The 21,274-nt window shown below is 45.0% G+C and overlaps 1 protein-coding gene across 1 annotated transcript in view; it reads left to right on the forward strand.

Annotated features, from left to right (window-relative positions):
* Position 1: 1 nt before the first annotated feature.
* The window catches only part of LOC144888477 (uncharacterized), a 43,900-nt gene continuing 22,627 nt past the window's right edge, over positions 2–21,274 (forward strand). Inside the window, exons 1-2 of the mRNA XM_078766434.1 lie at positions 2–111; positions 10,292–10,359. Of these exons, the coding sequence (XP_078622560.1) occupies positions 10,311–10,359 (49 nt within the window). The 5' untranslated portion in view covers positions 2–111; positions 10,292–10,310. The remainder of the gene's footprint in view (positions 112–10,291; positions 10,360–21,274) is intronic.

Below are 21,274 nucleotides of genomic sequence, written 5' to 3' on the forward strand. Positions count from 1 at the left end.
TTCCTCTTCCTCTTTTACTTCCTCTTTTACTTCCTCTTTTACTTCTTCTTCTTCTTCACTTCAACTGCTGCCGTGTTCAAGCGTGTCGTGAAACGCCTGCTCTTGCGACTTGTAAGTCCAGCTTTCTCTATTATAAACTTTTACTGATTTAATTCGACTGGATGAATAATAACAACCTGCAGATGGATTTAATGTGAGTTTGTGTTTCAATGTAAGGCCAGATTAATAAAAAGAGTTGGTGATCGTCCTTTTTTCTCAAAAGTTCTTGTAGGGAGGGAGTTTTTTTTTTTTTTTTTTTCCGTCCTACTTTCCATTGAGTTTTGTTGACATGGAAAAATATGAAATAAAGACTCCTTTCTCCTCAAAATGATTTTATTTCTTCATTCATCTCTCAGATTTACAGACATTGCCCAAATCTCTATGAAACACAGTGTTTGTGTGATTTTGGATGATGTTGAACGTCCTAGCTGAGCTTGGTAGTGAAAGAGCAAGACACCTGTACATGTATATCCACCATGACATCGGAAAAACAGATAAACACCATGCCCTTGGCACCTTGAAACTATCGAGCATGTTGAACAAGGTTTCTGCCACGCTTTGGTACTGGCTTTGCAGTACAAATGTTACATGGAGGGTATTGCCCTGCCTTTTCGACCAAATTCTCCTCAGTACCACAGTGGATGCAGAGCATTTCATAGCCAGCAGAGTAGTACGCTAGGTCTATAGGGGAAGCACAGTTCAGATTGGCACGAACACAAAGATCAGCGAGTCTGGTATCCTGTTCAGGATCGTCATCACCATTGTTGTTCATCTCCGTGAACACACTTCCACAGCTGTAGAGAATGGTGTCCATAGCAGCACGAATCGATAGATTTCAGCGGGAAAAATCTCACACAATAGCCGCCATGAATGGCTAACGTAAAATGGGTGAAGTTGCCCGAGGCACTTGCGACGCTCTGCGCAGCACATGCACTGCGCGTGCGGTGCAGAACGGCGCCAAATTTGACTGTGAAAAGATCGTTTTTTAATGATTTTTTTCAAAATAAAAAATAAAAAAAGTTTCGGGTCGGGTGTGTTTCGTAGGGTCGGGCGGGGCCGATCACCAACTCTTTTTTTTTATCTGGCCTAGGGCCGAGAAAAATATATTTCCAGGTTCTGGTCAGCGCGCGCATCGATTTTGACCCTGCGCGTCAAAATATTTATTTTTCAAATTTGGTATCGACGTTCGCGCACGGTTCTCCCCTACAAAACTGCGTTTAGTTTGTCCAAATCCAACCAGCCGTTCCAAAGATATGAGTGGTTTTGTGTGCCGTGACGTCATGAACCCAATGAGGAAGTTACATGTGACGGCTTCGTCTTAGTCACGTGACCGCTTGGGTGGCAAAACATTGCTTCTGCCACCATACGTAATAGGCTATCAGCTAGGGGGGTCAACCGGTACCAAATTGAGGGAGTAAGGCTAATAATGATTTTTGACAAGGTTTTTACCTCTAGAATAAGAAAATATGTGATAGCAAATTCAACGATGTAGCTAAATGTGTGTTATCACCCATTTTCAAAATGGCCGCCAAATTTCTCAAAATATCAATGGTCAATAAAATAATAAAAAAACCACCTTTAGAGGCCATTTTTCCCCGCAAGCGGGGGTTGGCCTTTTTCGGGAACCGTCAATGTAGGTCGTTTTAAGGAATGGTAAGGTCAATGTAGTGTTTTTTTCACTATTCACCCTATATTTTCGTGCATATTTTGTGCATAAAGTTGTTGCTATGATGGCAGCCATTTTGTGAAATTGGGCGCCATATTGGATTCTATCTTCTTGGATTAAAGTTCAGATGATGTATTTCATACTTTAAGAGAGTTGTAAAGTCTTAAACATCTCAAAACGCAATGCTATTTGTTACAAATTCCTACAAGAATATGAAACATGGTGTTTTTAATAGAAAAACATGCATTTTGGCGGCCATTTTGAAAATGAGGTGATAACACCCATTTAGCTACATGGTTGAATTTGCTATCACATATTTTCATATTCTAGGGGTAAAGACCTATCCAAAAATCAATATTAGGCTTACTCCCTCATTTTGGTACCAATGGACCCTATTTTGGGGGTCTGGCTGATGGCCTATAATGGCGGCAATTTGAAACTCATCTAAATTGCCCCCTACACGATGGTAAAGAGTTGTTGTGCTGTCGGATGTACAGCCCGATTTCATAAGGGATCGGGCTTGTCATTCTACCGTTTTCCGGACGACACAATGCTAAAACCGATTCATAGCTGCCTTGACTGCAGCTCTCAGCTGAGAATATGGCTCATGAGGTTGTTACCTTCGCTCGCGAAGCGAAAAGCAGCATTAGGCATTTGGTTACTGTTACATATTTATGTGAATGTATGTGGATTACCATTCAGGTCTTTGCTTATCCGTGTGTAGTATATTAAGGGTTGTTGTGATTGGAGGGTCAGGAGCCCTTCTGAACAAGTGGCCGGAAACGGAAGTGACCGGAAACGGAAGAGGAAAAGACATGAGGAAAAAAGGACGAGTATTCTTCTTCCTCGCCCCGCACCGACGAAAGGTGGGATTGATTGAGCCGTGTGGAAAAGCGGCGTTCCGAAGCCCGCCTGGCGAGAGGAATCACCGGGACGTGTACCTGCCCGGTGGAGACGTCAAGTTGACGTGGGGCCGTGCATCGACCGCGCGTCTGGCACCGTTCCCAACACCGTCTAAAAAGATGCGTACGGGTCGCCCGTTGGGGCCTAACACGCCTGGCCAGCGGCGTGGGGCTTTTGGCTTGCTTTCCCGTCCCCGCATCGCGTGGCCACGAGGGGCTGTAGCCGGGGTGCCGGGTACGATACCTGCCCGGTGGAAACACGTCCACCCGGGGTTCGTTCAACCGCCCGAGTGCGGCGACGCCGACTATCATCTTGGTCAGGAGGGGCCCAGAGACATTGTGCGGGACCGAGACCAAAAGGGTGTCGTGAGTACTCACCGGGACACACGTATATAAGATGGCCATCTTACTCATAGGGAATTGATTGTGGCTGGGGAATTGTTGATGGTAGTGTATTGTTGATTGCTCGGGGAAAATCTCCGTGGTTGTGTCATTGAAATATTGTTGATGGTTGTGTATGGTTGATTGCTCGGGGAAAATCTTCGTGGTTGTGTCATTGAAATTGTATGGTCTCATTACCATTGGAAATATATCCTTGAACATCAGTTGTCTCCGGGGTGAAATTCATATGGATTGCGTGGCGAAAGCGCATATATAATACAGCTTGCTGGCGGAGTTCCTCTCACGGTCCGGGGGTCACCGAGACCAGGTATTCACCGAGGGGACCCCGTAACAGAATTGGGGGCTCGTCCAAATTACGATTTGCGGTTTCGCAATTGGGTCTACGTCCGGGATTTAAAATTGTATAAAATAATAAAATAATAATTTTTTTATTAATTAAAATTAATTAATTAATTATTAATTGGTAAAAAAATTTGAGAAATTGGGGTAAAGTCTTGGGTGAAGGTTAACAGGTGTTAACGATAGGCACCATGGCGTTTGTGGCACAGAACTTTGGGGTAACCCCGAGTGAGGCACAGTTCCGAGCGTTGCTAAAGTCGGACCTCTTGAAATTGGCCAAACATTTTAACTTGGAGGTCCGAACTAATTTGAGGAAGGCAGAGTTGCAGGCCACGGTGATACAATCTATGGTGGGATTAGGAACATGGGACGAGTTAGCCTGGGAGTGGCTACCCGAAGAACCAGAGGACGTTGAGCTCCGGAAACTGGAGTTGCAGTTACGGAGCCAGGAACGGATTAAAGAAGAAGAAAGGAAAGCAGAAAAGGAAAGAGCAGAAGAAGAAAGGAAAGCAGAAGAGAGGAGGGAAGAGAAACAAGCGGAGGAAAGGAGAGTGGAACGAGAACTCCAGGAAAGGTTAAAAGAAGAAGAAAGGAAAGCAGAAGCGAGGAGAGAAGAGAAACAAGCAGAGGAAAGGAGAGTGGAACGAGAACTCCAGGAAAGGTTAAAAGAAGAAGAAAGGAAAGCAGAAGCAGAGGAAAGGAGAGTGGAACGAGAACTCCAGGAAAGGTTAGAAGGGAGAAAAGCAGAGGAGAGGAGAGCTGCAAGGGACCTCGAAGCAGAGGAGAGAAAAGCGGAAAGGGAATTAAAGGAACGTGACATGGAGCTTCAGCAAGAAATCAAATTCAAGGAGCTGGAGTTAATGAGAGAACGGGGAGAGGCACCACCCTTGCTGACGGGGTCGACACCTAACCAGAAAACCTGGGATGTGGGCAGACATGTGAGGCTGGTTCCACCGTTCAGTGAAAAGGAAGTCGCGAAATTTTTCCCACACTTTGAGAAAGTGGCTCGACAATTAAACTGGCCGGAGGAGGCCTGGACCATACTCGTGCAAAGTGTGCTGGTGGGGAAAGCTCAGGAAATTTATTCGGCGCTACCAATGGACCAATGTGCAGATTAATGAGGTACTGAAGAAGCACATCCTCAAGGCCTATGAGTTGGTTCCGGAAGCTTACAGGCAAAAATTCAGGAATGCCAGGAAGAGGGAGAGTGAGACCCATGTGGAGTTTGCCAGAGTGAAAGAAAACATGTTTGATCGGTGGTGTGAGTCAAAAGGATTCGGGAAAGACTTCGAAACATTGCGGGACTTGATCCTGGTGGAGGAATTCCAGCAGTGTGTCCACGAGGACATCAAAGTGTACCTGCAGGAAAAGAAAGTACCAAAGTTGTGGGACGCAGCCACCATGGCAGATGATTATGCCTTAACCCACCGAATAGGGGTCCACAAACCTAACTCCTCGCCTAGACTTCAGCAGGGGAGTTATGGAACACCCGGTGCGGAGAACGACCTTACATGGCGGCGGCCTCGAGATGATTATGGGGACAACTATGATACCCCACCTGTTCGAAATCAGAGGGATGCGGGCCCAAGACAAACTTATAGTTCGTGGGGCCCGAGGCAGACCACGAGTTTTTCCTCCGGGCCTACTTGCGCTTTTTGCAAGAAACCTGGACACTTGATGTCCAGTTGTTACCGCATGAAAAGCGAAGACCCAGAGCGGAGTCCGACTACTACGACTCCAAACGCAATGGCCATTGTGAGAAATCGCCATCAAAAGGGTTACCAACCATTTATTTCAGAGGGGTTTGTGTCACGGGATGGAGCCTCGACTAACCGGAAACCGGTTAGGATATTGAGGGACACAGGGGCACATCAATCTTTAATGCTGGAAGGCATTTTGCCATGGTCCGAGGAGACGGCAACGGGGGATAGTGTTCGTTTACAGGGGATCGGGGGCGGTGTTAGTGCTCCCCTTCATGTCATCCATTTGGAGTCCGATTTGGTGTCAGGACCGGTCACCGTCGGTTTACAAGCCACGCTTCCTGTAGAGGGTGTATCTGTGGTTATCGGGAATGATTTGGCCGGGGGTCAAGTTTATGGTAACCTGAGGGTTGGTAAAGAGCCCAGCAGGGAAAATAACGCCACACCAGCTCGGGATGGCGACAAAAGTGCCAAGTTATTTGTAGGGGGACTGAACTTCAAAACAGAGGAAGAAGTTCTGACCTCTGTCTTCAACAGATATGGGCCGCTGGTGGAAGTGCGGTTGGTAAGAGACTGGGAAACGCAACAGTCAAGAGGGTTCGGCTTTGTCACGTTTGCCAGCACAAAAGACGCCAGAGAGGCAGAGAAGAATTGGAATGGCAGGGATTTGGAGGGTCGGACCATAACAGTAGGGAAGGCATTTCGTAGACGTCGAGAGGTCTACAGGAGAGGACAACTGGGCGGTAGTGTTGGTGGTGGCCGCAATCAATATTATTATGGAGGCTCCCTGAGTTACGGCCGCTCCCGAAGGAAGGAATTGGCAAAGTAGTGGCCGAGAAGGAGACCGCTATTCATGGGACTACAGGGACAAGTGGTCCCACCCTAATTATTAGGGAAGTTCTGAGAAGTTGAAGCACTGAATGCGGCGGAGCCGCCGAGCCAAGATTCCTACACGGATTAACCGTGAACGCCGTTCCTAAAGGCGTCCATGTAGTGAACTTTCATGCACGGACTAACCGTGAACTCCACGTTCCTCAAGGCGCCCATGTAGAGAACTTTCCTGCACGGACTAACCGTGAACTCCACGTTCCTAAAGGCATCCATGTAGTGAATACTCGGCTTGGCCTCCCAGAAAAAGTGCTATCGAGTGGCTTAACTTTGGATCTGTGATCAACCCCTTAACCTTCATTCACAAGAAACTGGCGGTCAAAGTCAGAGGGTCATGAGAGGGAGTTTGATTTGGCAGGGACAATGTCGTTGCTGGTGCTTAGTCCAGAGTGAGTAATCTGGAGGGGTTGTGGTGAAATTTTGGTTGCTTTATTTTTAAGTGATAACTGTGCCCGGGGGCAACTGATAATGTGGGGGGGTTGAGTTATCTGGTTTGTTTCTCCAAATTGGCCGGCAAAGAAAGTTTTCGCTGGGTTCAAACTTTCTTTCTTGAAGGGGGGGAGTGTTACATATTTATGTGAATGTATGTGGATTACCATTCAGGTCTTTGCTTATCCGTGTGTAGTATATTAAGGGTTGTTGTGATTGGAGGGTCAGGAGCCCTTCTGAACAAGTGGCCGGAAACGGAAGTGACCGGAAACGGAAGAGGAAAAGACACGAGGAAAAAAGGACGAGTATTCTTCTTCCTCGCCCCGCACCGACGAAAGGTGGGATTGATTGAGCCGTGTGGAAAAGCGGCGTTCCGAAGCCCGCCTGGCGAGAGGAATCACCGGGACGTGTACCTGCCCGGTGGAGACGTCAAGTTGACGTGGGGCCGTGCATCGACCCCGCGTCTGGCACCGTTCCCAACACCGTCTAAAAAGACGCGTACGGGTCGCCCGTTGGGGCCTAACACGCCTGGCCAGCGGCGTGGGGCTTTTGGCTTGCTTTCCCGTCCCCGCGTCGCGTGGCCGCGAGGGGCTGTAGCCGGGGTGCCGGGTACGATACCTGCCCGGTGGAAACACGTCCACCCGGGGTTCGTTCAACCGCCCGAGTGCGGCGACGCCGACTATCATCTTGGTCAGGAGGGGCCCAGAGACATTGTGCGGGACTGATACCAAAAGGGTGTCGTGAGTACTCACCGGGACACACGTATATAAGATGGCCATCTTACTCATAGGGAATTGATTGTGGCTGGGGAATTGTTGATGGTAGTGTATTGTTGATTGCTCGGGGAAAATCTCCGTGGTTGTGTCATTGAAATATTGTTGATGGTTGTGTATGGTTGATTGCTCGGGGAAAATCTCCGTGGTTGTGTCATTGAAATTGTATGGTCTCATTACCATTGGAAATATATCCTTGAACATCAGTTGTCTCCGGGGTGAAATTCATATGGATTGCGTGGCGAAAGCGCATATATAATACAGCTTGCTGGCGGAGTTCCTCTCACGGTCCGGGGGTCACCGAGACCAGGTATTCACCGAGGGGACCCCGTAACAGTTACGTACATGTGGAGTGTGTGTGGCGTACGTGTGGAATGTGTGTGGCGTACGTATGGAGTGTGTGTGGCGTTCGTGTGGAGTGTGTGTGGCGTACGTGTGGAGTGTGTGTGGCGTACGTGTGGAGTGTGTGTGGCGTACGTGTGGAGTGTGTGTGGCATACGTGTGGAGTGTGTGGCGTACGTGTGGAGTGTGTGGCGTACGTGTGGAGTGTGTGTGGTGTACGTGTGGAGTGTGTGTGGCATACGTGTGGAGTGTGTGTGGCATACGTGTGGCGTACTTGTAGAGTGTGTGTGGCGTACTTGTAGAGTGTGTGTGGCGTATGTGTGGAGTGTGTGTGGCGTACTTGTGGAGTGTGTGTGGCGTACACTGTAGAGTGTGAGTGGCATACTTGTGGAGTGTGTGGCGTACGTGTGGCGTACTTGTGGAGTGTGTGTGGCGTACGTGTGGAGTGTGTGTGGCGTACGTGTGGCGTACTTGTGGCATACGTGTGGAGTGTGTGGCATACATGTGGACTGTGGAGTGTGTGTGGCGTACATGTGGGTCCACACGGGTCCACAGGCAGATGACACAGCCTCAGTTTCTCGCAATACCGCGAAAACGCCTCAACGGGCAAGCTACGGGCGTAAACGGACAGGTCCGTCTGATCAAATGACAGCTTTGCCGTCATGTTGTTTATGCCACCCAAGATGGCGGCCGGAACCGGTTGCCATGGACGACGCTCACGTGATGCAAGGTCTCTATCGGCTGGATATTGTCATTTATTGAAACGAAGACGTTCTTTGTCGGGTTCGTGTGAAGCAACCAGAAGACCTAGAGAGCTGTGGGTGATCTCGTTAGTTAGGCCTGGATCCTATCTCGTTTGTCATGAATTTGTAAGTGTCTGTGATAATCTGGTGGACTGGGAGAAGAGATCGTGGGAGACCATCGGCCTGTTAGACCACTTGCGCATGCGCAGTGTTGACGTGATCGACGCATTGGAATGTTTGACGGTACAGCGAGGCGATCTCGAGAACGAAATGGCAGTCTATAATATGCTTGAAGAACTTAATGCTTTTCAGAATAAATACATTTTAAAATAACTTAAGCTTGTGTTTATTATTTACAAAAAAAAGGCCTACAAGTCCCATTGGCTGTCTTTAATTTCTCTCTGGACGGCGCCACAGCAGATGAGGAGGACCGCAAGGCATGAGGACACAAAAAACAACACCTTTATATGTGCAATCCATGCTTTTCAAAAGGAAAAAAGAAAAAAAAAACCGCATCGCCGCATCAATTCTGGAACTTTGGTCTGACCAGAGACCAGCAATATCTTTTTTTCGGCCTAAAACAGCGGACCCCCCTAATTGCGCTCAGCTCGAATCATTGCTTTATGTCTCCAAAGAACAGCGATGATGACACGTAAGGTCCATTTTGTTTGTGTTCCGATGATTTGGGATCGCAGGGCATCTCATGGGCTTTGACCTATGTACAGTAATCCGTTTCGTGACTCCAGTTTCGGCGAATTTCACATGCACCGTGCACCGTGTCAGCCTGAACCAAAATGGCGCCTTTCAATCCGCAAATTTCAAACGAAAGAGGCTTTTTGCGCATGCGCAGTGTTTCACGTGCACCATGTCAGCCCAAACCAAAATGGCGCCTTTCAATCCGCGAATTTCAAACGAACGAGGCTTTTCGCGCATGCGCAGTGTTTCACATGCACCGTGTCAGCCCGAACCAAAATGGCGCCTTTCAATCCGCGAATTTCAAACGAACGAGGCTTTTCGCGCATGCGCAGTGTTTCACATGCACCGTGTCAGCCCGAACCAAAATGGCGCCTTTCAATCCGCGAATTTCAAACGAACGAGGCTTTTCGCGCATGCGCCGTGTCAGCCCGAACCGAAATAGCGGGGGAGGAACATGTCGGAATCGTGCACTTTGTGACACCTTTTTGAAATTTGGCACGATGTTTGGGCCGGGCACGGGATTTTTCAAAAACCACTGGCTACAAGTTGGCGCACCCCCCTGGTGGCCGGTAGCTGCAAACTTCAAAATGGCCACCAATAGGACAATGTCTCAGCTTCTACTGATCGTATATCTAAATGTAATACCACTTTTTCCATGTTTTCAAGTACAGATAATCCATTTTTAAAGAGTATTTTAGGATTTGAGGTCAATTGAAAGGTCACAGATCCATGATTTATTTGATCTGGCATGTCGGGTAATATGTGGGGATAATTTAAATGCATCACACTCCTCCATGGAACTTGATTATTGGAAGATATGGGCAATTTGATAAGATGTCGGAACCTAAACCGAAACCAAATCCTGGACAAAAAAAAACAACTTCGTTTTTGGTTTCCCATGGGGTGGAAAACTGGATTATCATGATATATTATGTTGGTTTTATGTGCATGGGGGTATGATTATCAACAATGTGGTATAATCTGTGCATATAAAGAGTAAATATTAGTGCCTACATGTGAAATTTATCAAATTTTGAAATGTCGCAATCAAAATATCGTACATGACGAATCACATGAATATGCTCATAAATCGGTTTTGTCAACTTCAGAGAATAACAACCGGGCATTTCTAGTCCCCATAGGTCCTTCCTGCCAAATAAATATGTTTACGGTATTTACACCAATGTGTAAACTTTATTTATGAAATGGATTCCTGGTTTCCACACTATTATTGTAAATAACTGTTTGAACACATTACCGACTTGATAATGGAAACATCCTTAAATATTTTCATTGTTCACTTCTCCTGTGCTTAGATCTTCATTTCCTAATCTCCCCTCTCTACCCCTTTTACCCTCTTTTATACCTGTAGGATCCCGGAGGATAAGTGAATGATGTCTGTGTTACCATTTGTGGTTTTGATTGGATTTCTTGGGGCAGGTAAGAGAGTTAAAAGGATGACACTGTGTTTAGATTGTTTGATAAATAGAAATGTTATCTTAATAGTGCTGTGTTGAAAATTCTGTGCACGCACACAAAGCTTGACATTCGCTTTCAAAAGTAGATTTTATTTAAATCTTCTTTGAGTAATACACCATTAAAAAAAGAGATATATTTTGCCCTCTTTCTGACAAATTCAACCTCCACCACCCAAAGTTACACCACCATTTCACAGTGCTCAGAGCTTTCGTTTTGAGTTTTTGGATTGAGTGGTTTTGAGAGTACAACATGCATTTTAAGGCCATTTTCCCCACTAGAGCGGGGTTAGCCTTGCGGTCCCCATGACAATCTTCTCCATTTTGCCCTATTTTCTGCACCTCTCCTTGTTAACCCCCTTGCCTGCATTTCTTCTCCCACCATCTTTAGCCAAGTCTTTTTCGGTCTTCCCCGTCCTCTACTTCCTTCTACATTCATTTCCATCACTCTTCTCAACCAGTCACTTTCATCCTTCCTCAACACATGACCAAACCATCTCAACCTGTTCCTCTTCACAGCATCAATCACAGGCTCTATTCCCATCATCTTTCGCAATTCATCATTTGTCTTCCTCTCTCTCAACGATACTCCGCACATCCACCGAACCATTCGCATTTCCACCCTTTCCAGCCTTCGTTGCTGCTCTACGTTCATGACCCATGTCTCGCTCCCATAAATCATAACACTTCTCACACATGCAGCATACACCTTTCCCTTCAGCTTCAACGACACTCCCCTCCTCATCAGCACGCCACTCAGTTCCCGAAACGTCTTCCATGCACATCTCACTCTAGCAACCGTTGCCGAGTCTGATCCACCTTCTCCATTCAGCATGTCTCCGAGGTAGCAAAATGTTTTCACACCTTCCAGCTTCACGCCGTCTCCAAGATCCAACCCAACATTTCCTCAATCTGCAGCTCCCTCTGTGCACACCTTACATTTGAATGTAGCTGCCACACTGGTTAATGACCCTCTCAGACCGCTACATTTTTGATGAACCCACTCAGCGCACATTGTACATTGAATGGAGTTCACTCCGACACCCTTCCTGCACACAGCAAATGGCCACTTCCCAGTTCTTTCCACCTCACCACATGCTTTACCACTTGCCATCACCTTCGTCTTTCCTATATTCACCTTCAGACCTTTTGTCTCCAGACATTCCTTCCACTTGTTCATCTTTTCCTTCAGTCCATCCATACTTTCCGCAATCAACACCAGATCATCTGCATACAACAATTCCCACGGTAAACCCTCCTTTACGTTCTGAGCCAGCACCTCCATCACAGCTACAAATAGTAGTGGACTTAGTACCGACCCCTGATGCACTCCCACTTTCACCTCAAACTCACCACTGTTCCCGTCCTTCGTCCTTACAGCTGTGCGCGCTCTTTTGTACATTGCCATCACTACTCTGATCAACCATTCCTCCACTTCTAACTTCCTCAATGCCCATGTCAATACTTCGCGTGGAACCCTATCGAATGCTTTCTCCAGATCAACAAACCCAAGAAACAATTTCTTCCTCTTCTCCATGTACTTCTCCTGCCACTGCCTCACAATAAAGAGCGTGTCTGTCGTTCCTCTTCCTGGCATAAATCCAAACTGCATTTCGTCGATCTTCACCTTCTTCCTTATCGTCCTCTCCAACACCCTTTCCAATACCTTCAATAAGATGATAGAGAATATTATCTTCAATAAGATAATAATAATAGAGTGTAAGACAATTAACCTTTTAAAAATCCATGAAACTAGATGGTATTATTTGAATACTTTCCCTGCACATTCAACTTGGTGTGAGTCAACTCTTGTGTTTTTGAAGGTTTTTTTTTCCCATGATCCAATATGGCTGCCAGACCACCTGAGCGATGATATCATAAATTTATATTCTCTAATATAATTGTTGTCTCAATCACACTCAATAAATTTCAAACTGATCAGACTAAGTGTTGTCCCTGTCGAATTATGATGTCATAATTAAGGCACCAATGACGTCATCGTTTTTTGATCCCCTTACAAAGTTCTTTATAATGAGCTACATTTCAAGGTTTTTCAGATTTTCCAAGATGGCGTTTGTGTGGGTAAAAGTTTAATTAAATAAATACTAACATGAGAAAGTGCCAGTGTGGCAGGGTATTTTGCAGAGATCTTGATGGGTGAAGTGTATAACTAGAAATTATTGATTAATCTGTTTGCTGGAAAGTGTAAAATTTAATAACTTGTGTTTCTGCTGTGTAAATAAATCTCTTTGCTTGACTGGGTAAAACGAAATAACCATTGTTTCTTCTGTGGACAGTAGGTAATGATTCCCACAGATATGTCTCGGAACTAGCTTGTATCCATATCACAGCACATTGATATTTTTGACCAAAATACCCATATATGGACTTTTTTTTGCTGCAACCGAAGCATTCATCAGATTATGTGACATGATATTCAACTGAGAACAATAGTGGTGAAGATGCTCTCTGCTGATTTAGGCAAGGGCTTTGTAAACATGCATCGGAACAGTTAGTATAAAATGAGAATTGAGCATCACTGGTTTAGAGGCAAGCTTGGTTTAAGCAAGCGAACTTCTCCGCACGTGTGTGTTTATTCAATAAATGGTTGTTGAAATAAAGTGAAGCTCAGTGAATTTTGTTTAGAGTAAATCTAGTGCTTCCACACCTGCACCATGTGACCTATTATGTCATAATTATCATTAAAATATTCTGCAGGAGGGGGTCCTCCTGTGGTGAAAATTTAGTGTCCATCAGACCAACAGTTGCAGAGAAAAAATTCATACTGATTGGATGAAGTGTTATATTTGTTGTTATACAAATTATGACGTCATAATGAAGGCATCGATGACATCATCATTAACAAAGCTTATTCCCCGTGGGGAGTACTTGACAATGAGCCATGTTTAAATTTTTTCTATTGAGCGGTTTCGGAGATATAGAGGTGTAAAGTTTTTCCAAGATTGCGTCCATACCACGTGACCTGTGACGTCATAATTATGAATAAAAAATTATACAGGCGGAGGCACTCCGATGATACAATTTCATATCAATCGGACCAACGGTTACCGAGAAAATGAGTTTTAAAATGCAGACACGCACGTACATACGCCACACGTTCAGACGCAATCGAATGCCTAACCCTGCTTTTCACTTTGCGAGCGCAGGTTAAAATTATAGATTAACTTTTGCCATCACTAGGGACGGACACTTTTGCTTGTTTGGCATAATTCAATGTCTAACTCTATCCATAACTTTGATTTTCTTGCACATTTACCTGTTTGTAAGATGTTGTACACTTCCTTGTTATCTTCTAATACATAAAATAGAGTGGTGTCTGGATGACTGTATATCCGGTATCTATTTCAAGACCCTTGGGCCGATCGACACCAAAATTTCAGGGTGTATTTAAGGGTTCTGAAATGTATTTATTTTTTCAGATTTTTATAGGTGTTATTATTTGGGTTATTTCTCCATTGTGGCAGACAAGTGGGCCAAGAAGGCCACTACCACCCGGAAAGTAGGTTTACCCGCTAGTATATTATAATAAACGTATTACTTGATCAAAAATATATATATTTTGACAAGTATGTTGATCACTCCGGTTTGTGTATTTCTGTTCACTCACTTATACTTACCTACAGGTGACTATTTGAAACTGATCTTCACGAAACTTCACCAAATGGTAGAGTTGGTGATCCCACAGAACCCTATTTATTTTTGAGGTCAAAAGGTCAACATAGGCCAATGGTCAACCACTTTTTTTCCAAATTTCTAAAATCCTCAATTTTCATCCGATTGACTTGAAATTTAAATATGATTTTCATATCGGCTAACTGAATTCAACCACCAACTATTTTTGAGATCAACATAGGCCAAAAGGTCAATATTGGTCACAAGGTCAACATAGGCCAAAGGTCAGCCACCTTTGTCCAATTTCTAAAATCCTCAATTTTCATCTGATTGACTTAAAATCTGAATAGGATTTTCATCTCGGTTAACTGAATTGAACCACCAATTATATTTGAGGCCAACATTGGTCACAAGGTCAACATAGGCCAAAGGTCAACCACTTTTGTCCAATTTCTAAAATCCTCAATTTTCATCCGATTGACTTAAAATCTGAAGAGGATTTTCATCTCGGTTAACTGAATTCAACCACCAATTATATTTGAGGTCAACATCGATCAAAAGGTCATCATAGGCCAAATTTCTAAAATTGTCAGTTTCATCCGATTTAACCTAAAATTTGAACACTATTTGCATATCAGGTCACAGAATTCAACCACCAATTATTTTTGAGGTCAAAAGGATGCTCTACTGAGTGCCATTCTACTTTGTTATCTTTTGCGAAGTGTCACTGAGTGATTTTTGTACACCGCACTTTTCCTATGCCATCTCCAGGCATTGCAAATCGTCATTGCCGGGCACCGAAGGGGGCTCGGCAGTGACGCACGCTGAAAGGGAGTACTCAGGTTTCACTCTGGTTGTTGTATACCGCACCTTTCCTATGCCATCTCCAGGCATTGCAAATCGTCATTGCTGGGCACCGAAGGGGGCTCGGCAGTGACGCACGCTGAAAGAGAGTACTCAGTTTTCACTCTGGTTGTTTGTTTTCTTGCTTTCTTTCTTTCTTGTTTGTTTGTTTGTTGTACACCGCTCCTTTCCTATGCCATCTCCAGGCATTGCAAATCGTCATTGCTGGGCACCGAAGGGGGCTCGGCAGTGACGCACGCTGAAAGAGAGTACTTAGTTTTCACTCTGGTTGTTTGTTTTCTTGCTTTCTTTCTTTCTTGTTTGTTTGTTTGTTTGTTTGTTTGTTTGTTTGTCCGGGCGATATCTCAGCCATCCTTTGAGCTAGGAAGCTGAAATTTCGGCACAATAGTGAGCAAGTCCTTTGTCAAAAACTGTATTTTTTGTTTTTTGATTAATCAATTAATTGATGAGTTATTTAATTATTAGCGATGAATTAAGTACTTATTTAATTAATTAAATTTCATTTCTCTTCTGACCATTAACTCAGGCACCTTTTGAGTTAGGAAGCTGATATTTGGACATGCCAATGACCACGTGATTTGGCTGCAAATGCTATTTTTGATTTATTAATTAATCAATTAATCGATTAATTATTTAATTATTGGATTAATGACCAAAAATTTTTTTTTTTAAAGTTACAGATTCTGATGAAATGGTGGTGGTTTATGTGTTCTCTGACCGAATTGATTAATAATTTAATTTTTTTATGATTATTGCTTATTTATTTTCATTATTAATCCTTTTTTTTTTTTTTTTTTTTTTTTTGTATACAAGATCGACGCTCGTGAAAGAGCGAACATTAATCACACAGAAAGACAAACCGACACATAAAACATATAACATCGGGAGCGGCAGACAAGATGGGGAGAGAGGGGGAAGGACACAAACACAACATTTGAGAGCAGGGACCGAGAGACATGGAGACATCGAGAGATCTGAGAGAGGGCGAGGGCTTTGGGGGGGGGGGGGGCATGGGAAGGGGGCGGTGGGAGAGGTATAAAACATATGGACACTGCCAGGACTTCCAGGAAAGAAGTTGGAATTTCAAACAAGGTGGATCTGGGGTGAATTAGCGGGGGTAGAAAAGATCAAGGTTTTGGATGGGGGAAGATAAGAGATGGTGGTGAACAGCTGTTTTAAAGACCTGGAGGGAGGAGTGGGATTGAAGGGAGTGAGGGAGTTTGTTCCAGAGGTGGGAGAAAAGAGGAATGAAAGAGTGAAGGTGAGCAGAGAGCCGAGACTTCGGCAGTTTAACCATCAGAGGGTTGCTGGCAGATCTTGTGCGACCTGTAGGAATATTTGGGGGACAGAGCACAGAGAGAGCTGGGGGTGCAAGGCCGGAGAGGAGTCGGTAGAAGACAGAAAGACCACCTACCTGCCTGCGGTGAGTGAGTGAAAGGCCCTCAGAGATAGCTTCATCGCGGGAGATTCCAATAATTCTGAAAGCTTTGGTTTCAACAGCGTGAAGTCGAGCTAGGTGTGAGGCAGGAGCACCGGCCCATAGGGGAGAACAGTATTCCACTGAGCTGCGGATGAAAGCCTTGTATGTGGTGAGGAGCTCAGGTGTGCCGAGGAAGGACTTCGCACGACGGAGGATGCCCAGTCGGCGACTGGCTTTGGAGGCCAGCTTGGAAATGTGGTTTTCCCAAGAAATATCATGGCAGATAGTGAGACCCAAAAGCTTGAGCGACAGAACTTCTTGGAGAGGATTGTTGAGAAAGTAGATGGGAGGGTTGTCCAGTCGATCTTTTCGGAGAGACATAGTAAGAGTGTGAGATTTGTCAGGATTGAAAGACATGTTCCACTTGTTTGACCAGTCTGTGATTTTGTCCAAGTCTTCAGAGAGTGAGGAGGCTGCAGACTGCCGATCTGAGGGAAGAGGAATGGAGCGGCAGAGAGTGGAGTCATCAGCAAAGAGATAGAGAGGATTTTCAAGAGAGTCAGAGAGATCATTGATGAAGACCAGAAAAAGCACGGGGCCCAGAACACTGCCTTGGGGAACTCCAGCCTGAACAGGAAGAGGAGATGAGAGAAACCCATTCAGGGCCACACATTGACGATGACTAGAGAGGAAGTCCGCCAGCCATGCGTGGAGATTTCCATGGATACCAAAGGAGGAGAGTTTGGTGAGCAGAGCGGGGTGCCAGACCGTGTCGAAGGCACGTGATATGTCGAGGGAGACAGCTCTAATTTCCTGTTTGGCATTGAGGACCTCCATCCATTGTTGAGACAGCAGAAGCAGCATGTCCAGAGTAGAGTGACCTGGTCTGAAACCAAATTGATGATCAGAGATCAAGCCATTGGAGAAGAGGAAAGATTTCATATCCGAAGCAATGATGGATTCCATGACTTTGCTGATAATTGGGAGAAGGCTGATTGGTCTGTAGTTGCTAGGATCTGTTTTTGCACCTTTTTGTGCAAAGCGGTGATGTTGGCTGATTTCCAAGCAGATGGCAGTTGACCTTGAGCAAAAGAGAGGGTGAAGAGAACAGAGAGAGGGTGAGATGGAGCGGCAGAGCAGGATTTTAGGACCCGTGGGCTGATGCCGTCGGGTCCAGTTGCAGAATCAGAGTCGAGGGTTGACAGAAACTTTTCCACCTTGTCAGGAGGAAAGGACACGGATTCCAGGAGCAGCAGGGTACGACTGGGTATGGTGGGTACAGAGAGGGATGGGTTTGGGACACAAGATTTAGAGGCAAACACAGAGTTGAGGCATTCAGCTTTTTCACGTGCGGAGTCAGCTGTGTAGCCGTTTGAGGTAAGGGAGGGGATGGAGGGGGAACAAACACCAGAAACGGATTTGACCAGATGCCACCAGGATTTGGAAGAGGGAGACAGATAAGAGAGTTCGGTCTTGAGAACGGAGAGATATTGTTTCCTGGCACTCCTGAGGGTGGACACACACTTGTTTCGGGCTTTGTGAAAGGAAATGAGATTTCCTTCCGTTGGATTTGCTTTCCAGGAGACGAAGGCAAGTTGTTTCTGGGCAACAGCCTCACCACAAGATTCATTGTACCATGGACGGGAGGAAAGGAAAGACAACTGAAGACGAGATGGGATAAATCTGTGCATGAGAGAGAGCAATTTACTTTGGAAGAATTCCCAGGATGAGTTGATGTCAGAGGTGGTAGAGATGGGAGACCAGTCCAGACGATTGATGGCTGCTTGAAGACCGTGCCAGTTGGCCTGAGTGAAATGCCAGACTCGTCGACGCTGAGCAGGCTCCCTGAGGATGGTCAGAGAGATGTCCACTTTAACAAGGACATGATCAGATGATCCGATTGGAGCAGAAGAAGAGCAGCAGACATTTTCAGGGAAGTTAGTCATAACCAAGTCCAGAAGAGAAGATGTTCCGTTGACTGAGATCCGGGTCGGGAAATTGACAGATTGTGTCAGTCCCAGTGAGTCGCAGAAGTCCTTTGCTGAGGAGCCATGGCTGGTGAGAGAGGTACCCACACCCAGCCAACTGGCATGATGACAGTTGAAATCACCACATATGAGGAAGAGAGAGTTGGGATGAGTAGATAGAAGTTGGTCCATATTATCAGACAGCGAGATGTAGATGGAGTCATCACTGTTTGGTGGATGGTACAACACACATATGAACAAGAGGTGGGAGCGAAGGGGAAGCCGTAGCCAGAGGTATTCCTGGGGGTGAGGTGGAGAGAGTGCAGTGCAGGGCGAGTGAGGAAGAGAGTTTTTGATAAAGATAGCAACCCCACCTCCAGGACGAGGCTCAGGTCTATCATACCGGAGGAGGGAGTAGCCCGGGAGAGATACTAAGGAATCAGAGACATCATAAAGGAGAAAAGTTTCTGTTAAGCAGATCACGTCTGGTTTGACAGAAGCAACCTGTATGGAGAGATCAGTTAAGTTTGAACGAAGGCCCCGGATGTTTGAGGTCCATACCGTTAATGAAGAGGAAGGGGGAGCATCAAATACAGAACAGGGGGGAGGAGGGGTAGGGTAAGATGTGGAGGAGGTGGAAGAGGTAGGGAGAGCTGTTGAAGGTGTGTCAGAGATTTCAGAATAGCTTGGAGAAAGGGAAGGATGGGGCAGACAAAAGGTTTGATGGTGATTGGGTGAGGCACAATGAGGTGTTATTTGAGGAGGGGGAAGAGCGAGGCAGAAGGTTGGGGGAGATGGAGGTGAGAGTTGGAAGGGGGAAGAAGCGGGGAGGATGCTTTGAGGAGGGGGAGTGAGAGGGGGGAAATTGAGAAGCAATGAGGGTGGGGAGATTTGAAGGGGAGGGGCGAGGGGGGAGTTTGGGAGTGAAGGGACAAGGGGAGGGATTTGAAAGGGATGGGATATGGGGGAGATTTGGAGGGGAGGGGTGAGGGAGGAGTCTAGGAGGGGAGGGGCGAGGGGGCGTCTTGGCGGGGAGGGGTGAGGGGGTAGTTTAGGAGGGAGGGGGCAAGGGGGGAGATTTGAAAGGGATGGGTGATGGGGAAGATTTGGAGGGGAGGGGTGATGGGGAAGATTTGGAGGGGAGGGGTTATGGGGAATATTTGGAGGGGAGGGGTGAGATTGGATTTTAGAAAGTGTACGATTTATGGGAAACGAACATTTATTGCAAAATGAGTTTCTTGTGACCTTCGAGTTAAAAATACGTTTAAGGACGCTGGATGGAGGATGCTGTGCAGGAGAGTTTAGGGAATGTAGAAAAAAGGCACTTTCGGAGATGGATATTTTTTTTGGGATGAATTGATTTGGTGAGCAAGTCGAAAGCAGCCTTTTAAAGAAGAAGAAAAAAAGGTGTTATAATATATGACGGAATACATAACTTGAGGGGAAAGTGTAAACATTGAAGGTTAATAACAGTGAAAACTATCTGGGGAACTAGGGGGAGAAACACGTGGTCGAAGAACGAACGAACGAACGAATAAGAATGAATAAACGAATAAGAACAGAGCAGGAAATGTTTTTTTTTTTGTTGTTGTTGAGTTGAGATTTACACAATGAAGTAGGCTATGGGTGAAAAGACTGGGAATACAGAGAACGAAAGTTATTGGATCACAAACGACGGACCGCTGAGAGAAAAACAAAGCCTCAAGGTTGTACAGTGTACTGTACAAGGCCTCAAGACACGAATTAACACGATTTTCAATACAGGTATGAAAGGTTTGCACCGAAAAATCTTCGTCGGGACACAATATACGTACAACACCATAAATAAATACAGTTTTAACGAAAATACAAATGGGAACAATCACTTAACTTCGATTTCAAATCGTTCGCGACGCGGCAAAGGCCTTGCTCGCGACGCGGCAAACAGACGATCAATTTATGAAAGATAAACACCGAGAAACAACCAAAGTTGCACACAATAACTTCACACACCGAAAGATAAATACAGTTTCGACAAAATACAATTGTGAACAGACTTAACTTCGAAAAACGTGGAGACCGTGTGGAGCTTCGAAAATCCCTGCCACCGTCTCCGAGATCTTGCGAGATCATTTATTTGTCTTCTTTCTCATTTGGCCAATATCTCAGGCACCTTTTGAGCTCAGAAGCTAATATTTGGACATGAGTGACCAAGTGATGTGGCTATCAAGGATATTTTTGATTTATTGATTAATCAATTAATCAATGTATCGATTAATTATTTAATTATTCGATTAATTACTAAAAAAAATAAAAAAATTCAGTTACAGATTCTGATGAAATGGTGGTGGTTTATGTGTTCTGTGACCGAATTGATTAATAATTTAAAAAATTTATGATTATTATTTATTTATTTTCATTATTAATTATTTATTTATTTTCTTTCTTATTTGGCCAATATCTCAGGTACCTTTTGAGCTGGGAAGCTAATATTTGGACATTACAGTGACCAAGTGATGTGGCTATCAAGGATATTTTTTGATTTATTGATTAATCATTTAATCAATTAATTATTTATTGATTAATCAATTAATTGATTCATTTAATCAATTAATTATTTATTGATTAATCAATTAATTGATTGATCTCCGAGATCTCGGAGACGGTGGGAGGGATTTTCGAAGCTCCACACGGTCTCCACGTTTTTCGAAGTTAAGTCTGTTCACAATTGTATTTTGTCGAAACTGTATTTATCTTTCGGTGTGTGAAGTTATTGTGTGCAACTTTGGTTGTTTCTCGGTGTTTATCTTTCATAAATTGATCGTCTGTTTGCCGTGTCGCGAGCAAGGCCTTTGCCGCGTCGCGAACGATTTGAAATCGAAGTTAAGTGATTGTTCCCATTTGTATTTTCGTTAAAACTGTATTTATTTATGGTGTTGTACGTATATTGTATCCCGACGAAGATTTTTCGGTGCAAATCTTTCATACCTGTATTGAAAATCGTGTTAATTCGTGTC

Source organism: Myxine glutinosa, chromosome 12 (assembly GCF_964187855.1).
Source record: "Myxine glutinosa chromosome 12, kmMyxGlut1.1, whole genome shotgun sequence".
NCBI classification, from domain to species: Eukaryota; Metazoa; Chordata; class Myxini; order Myxiniformes; family Myxinidae; genus Myxine; species Myxine glutinosa.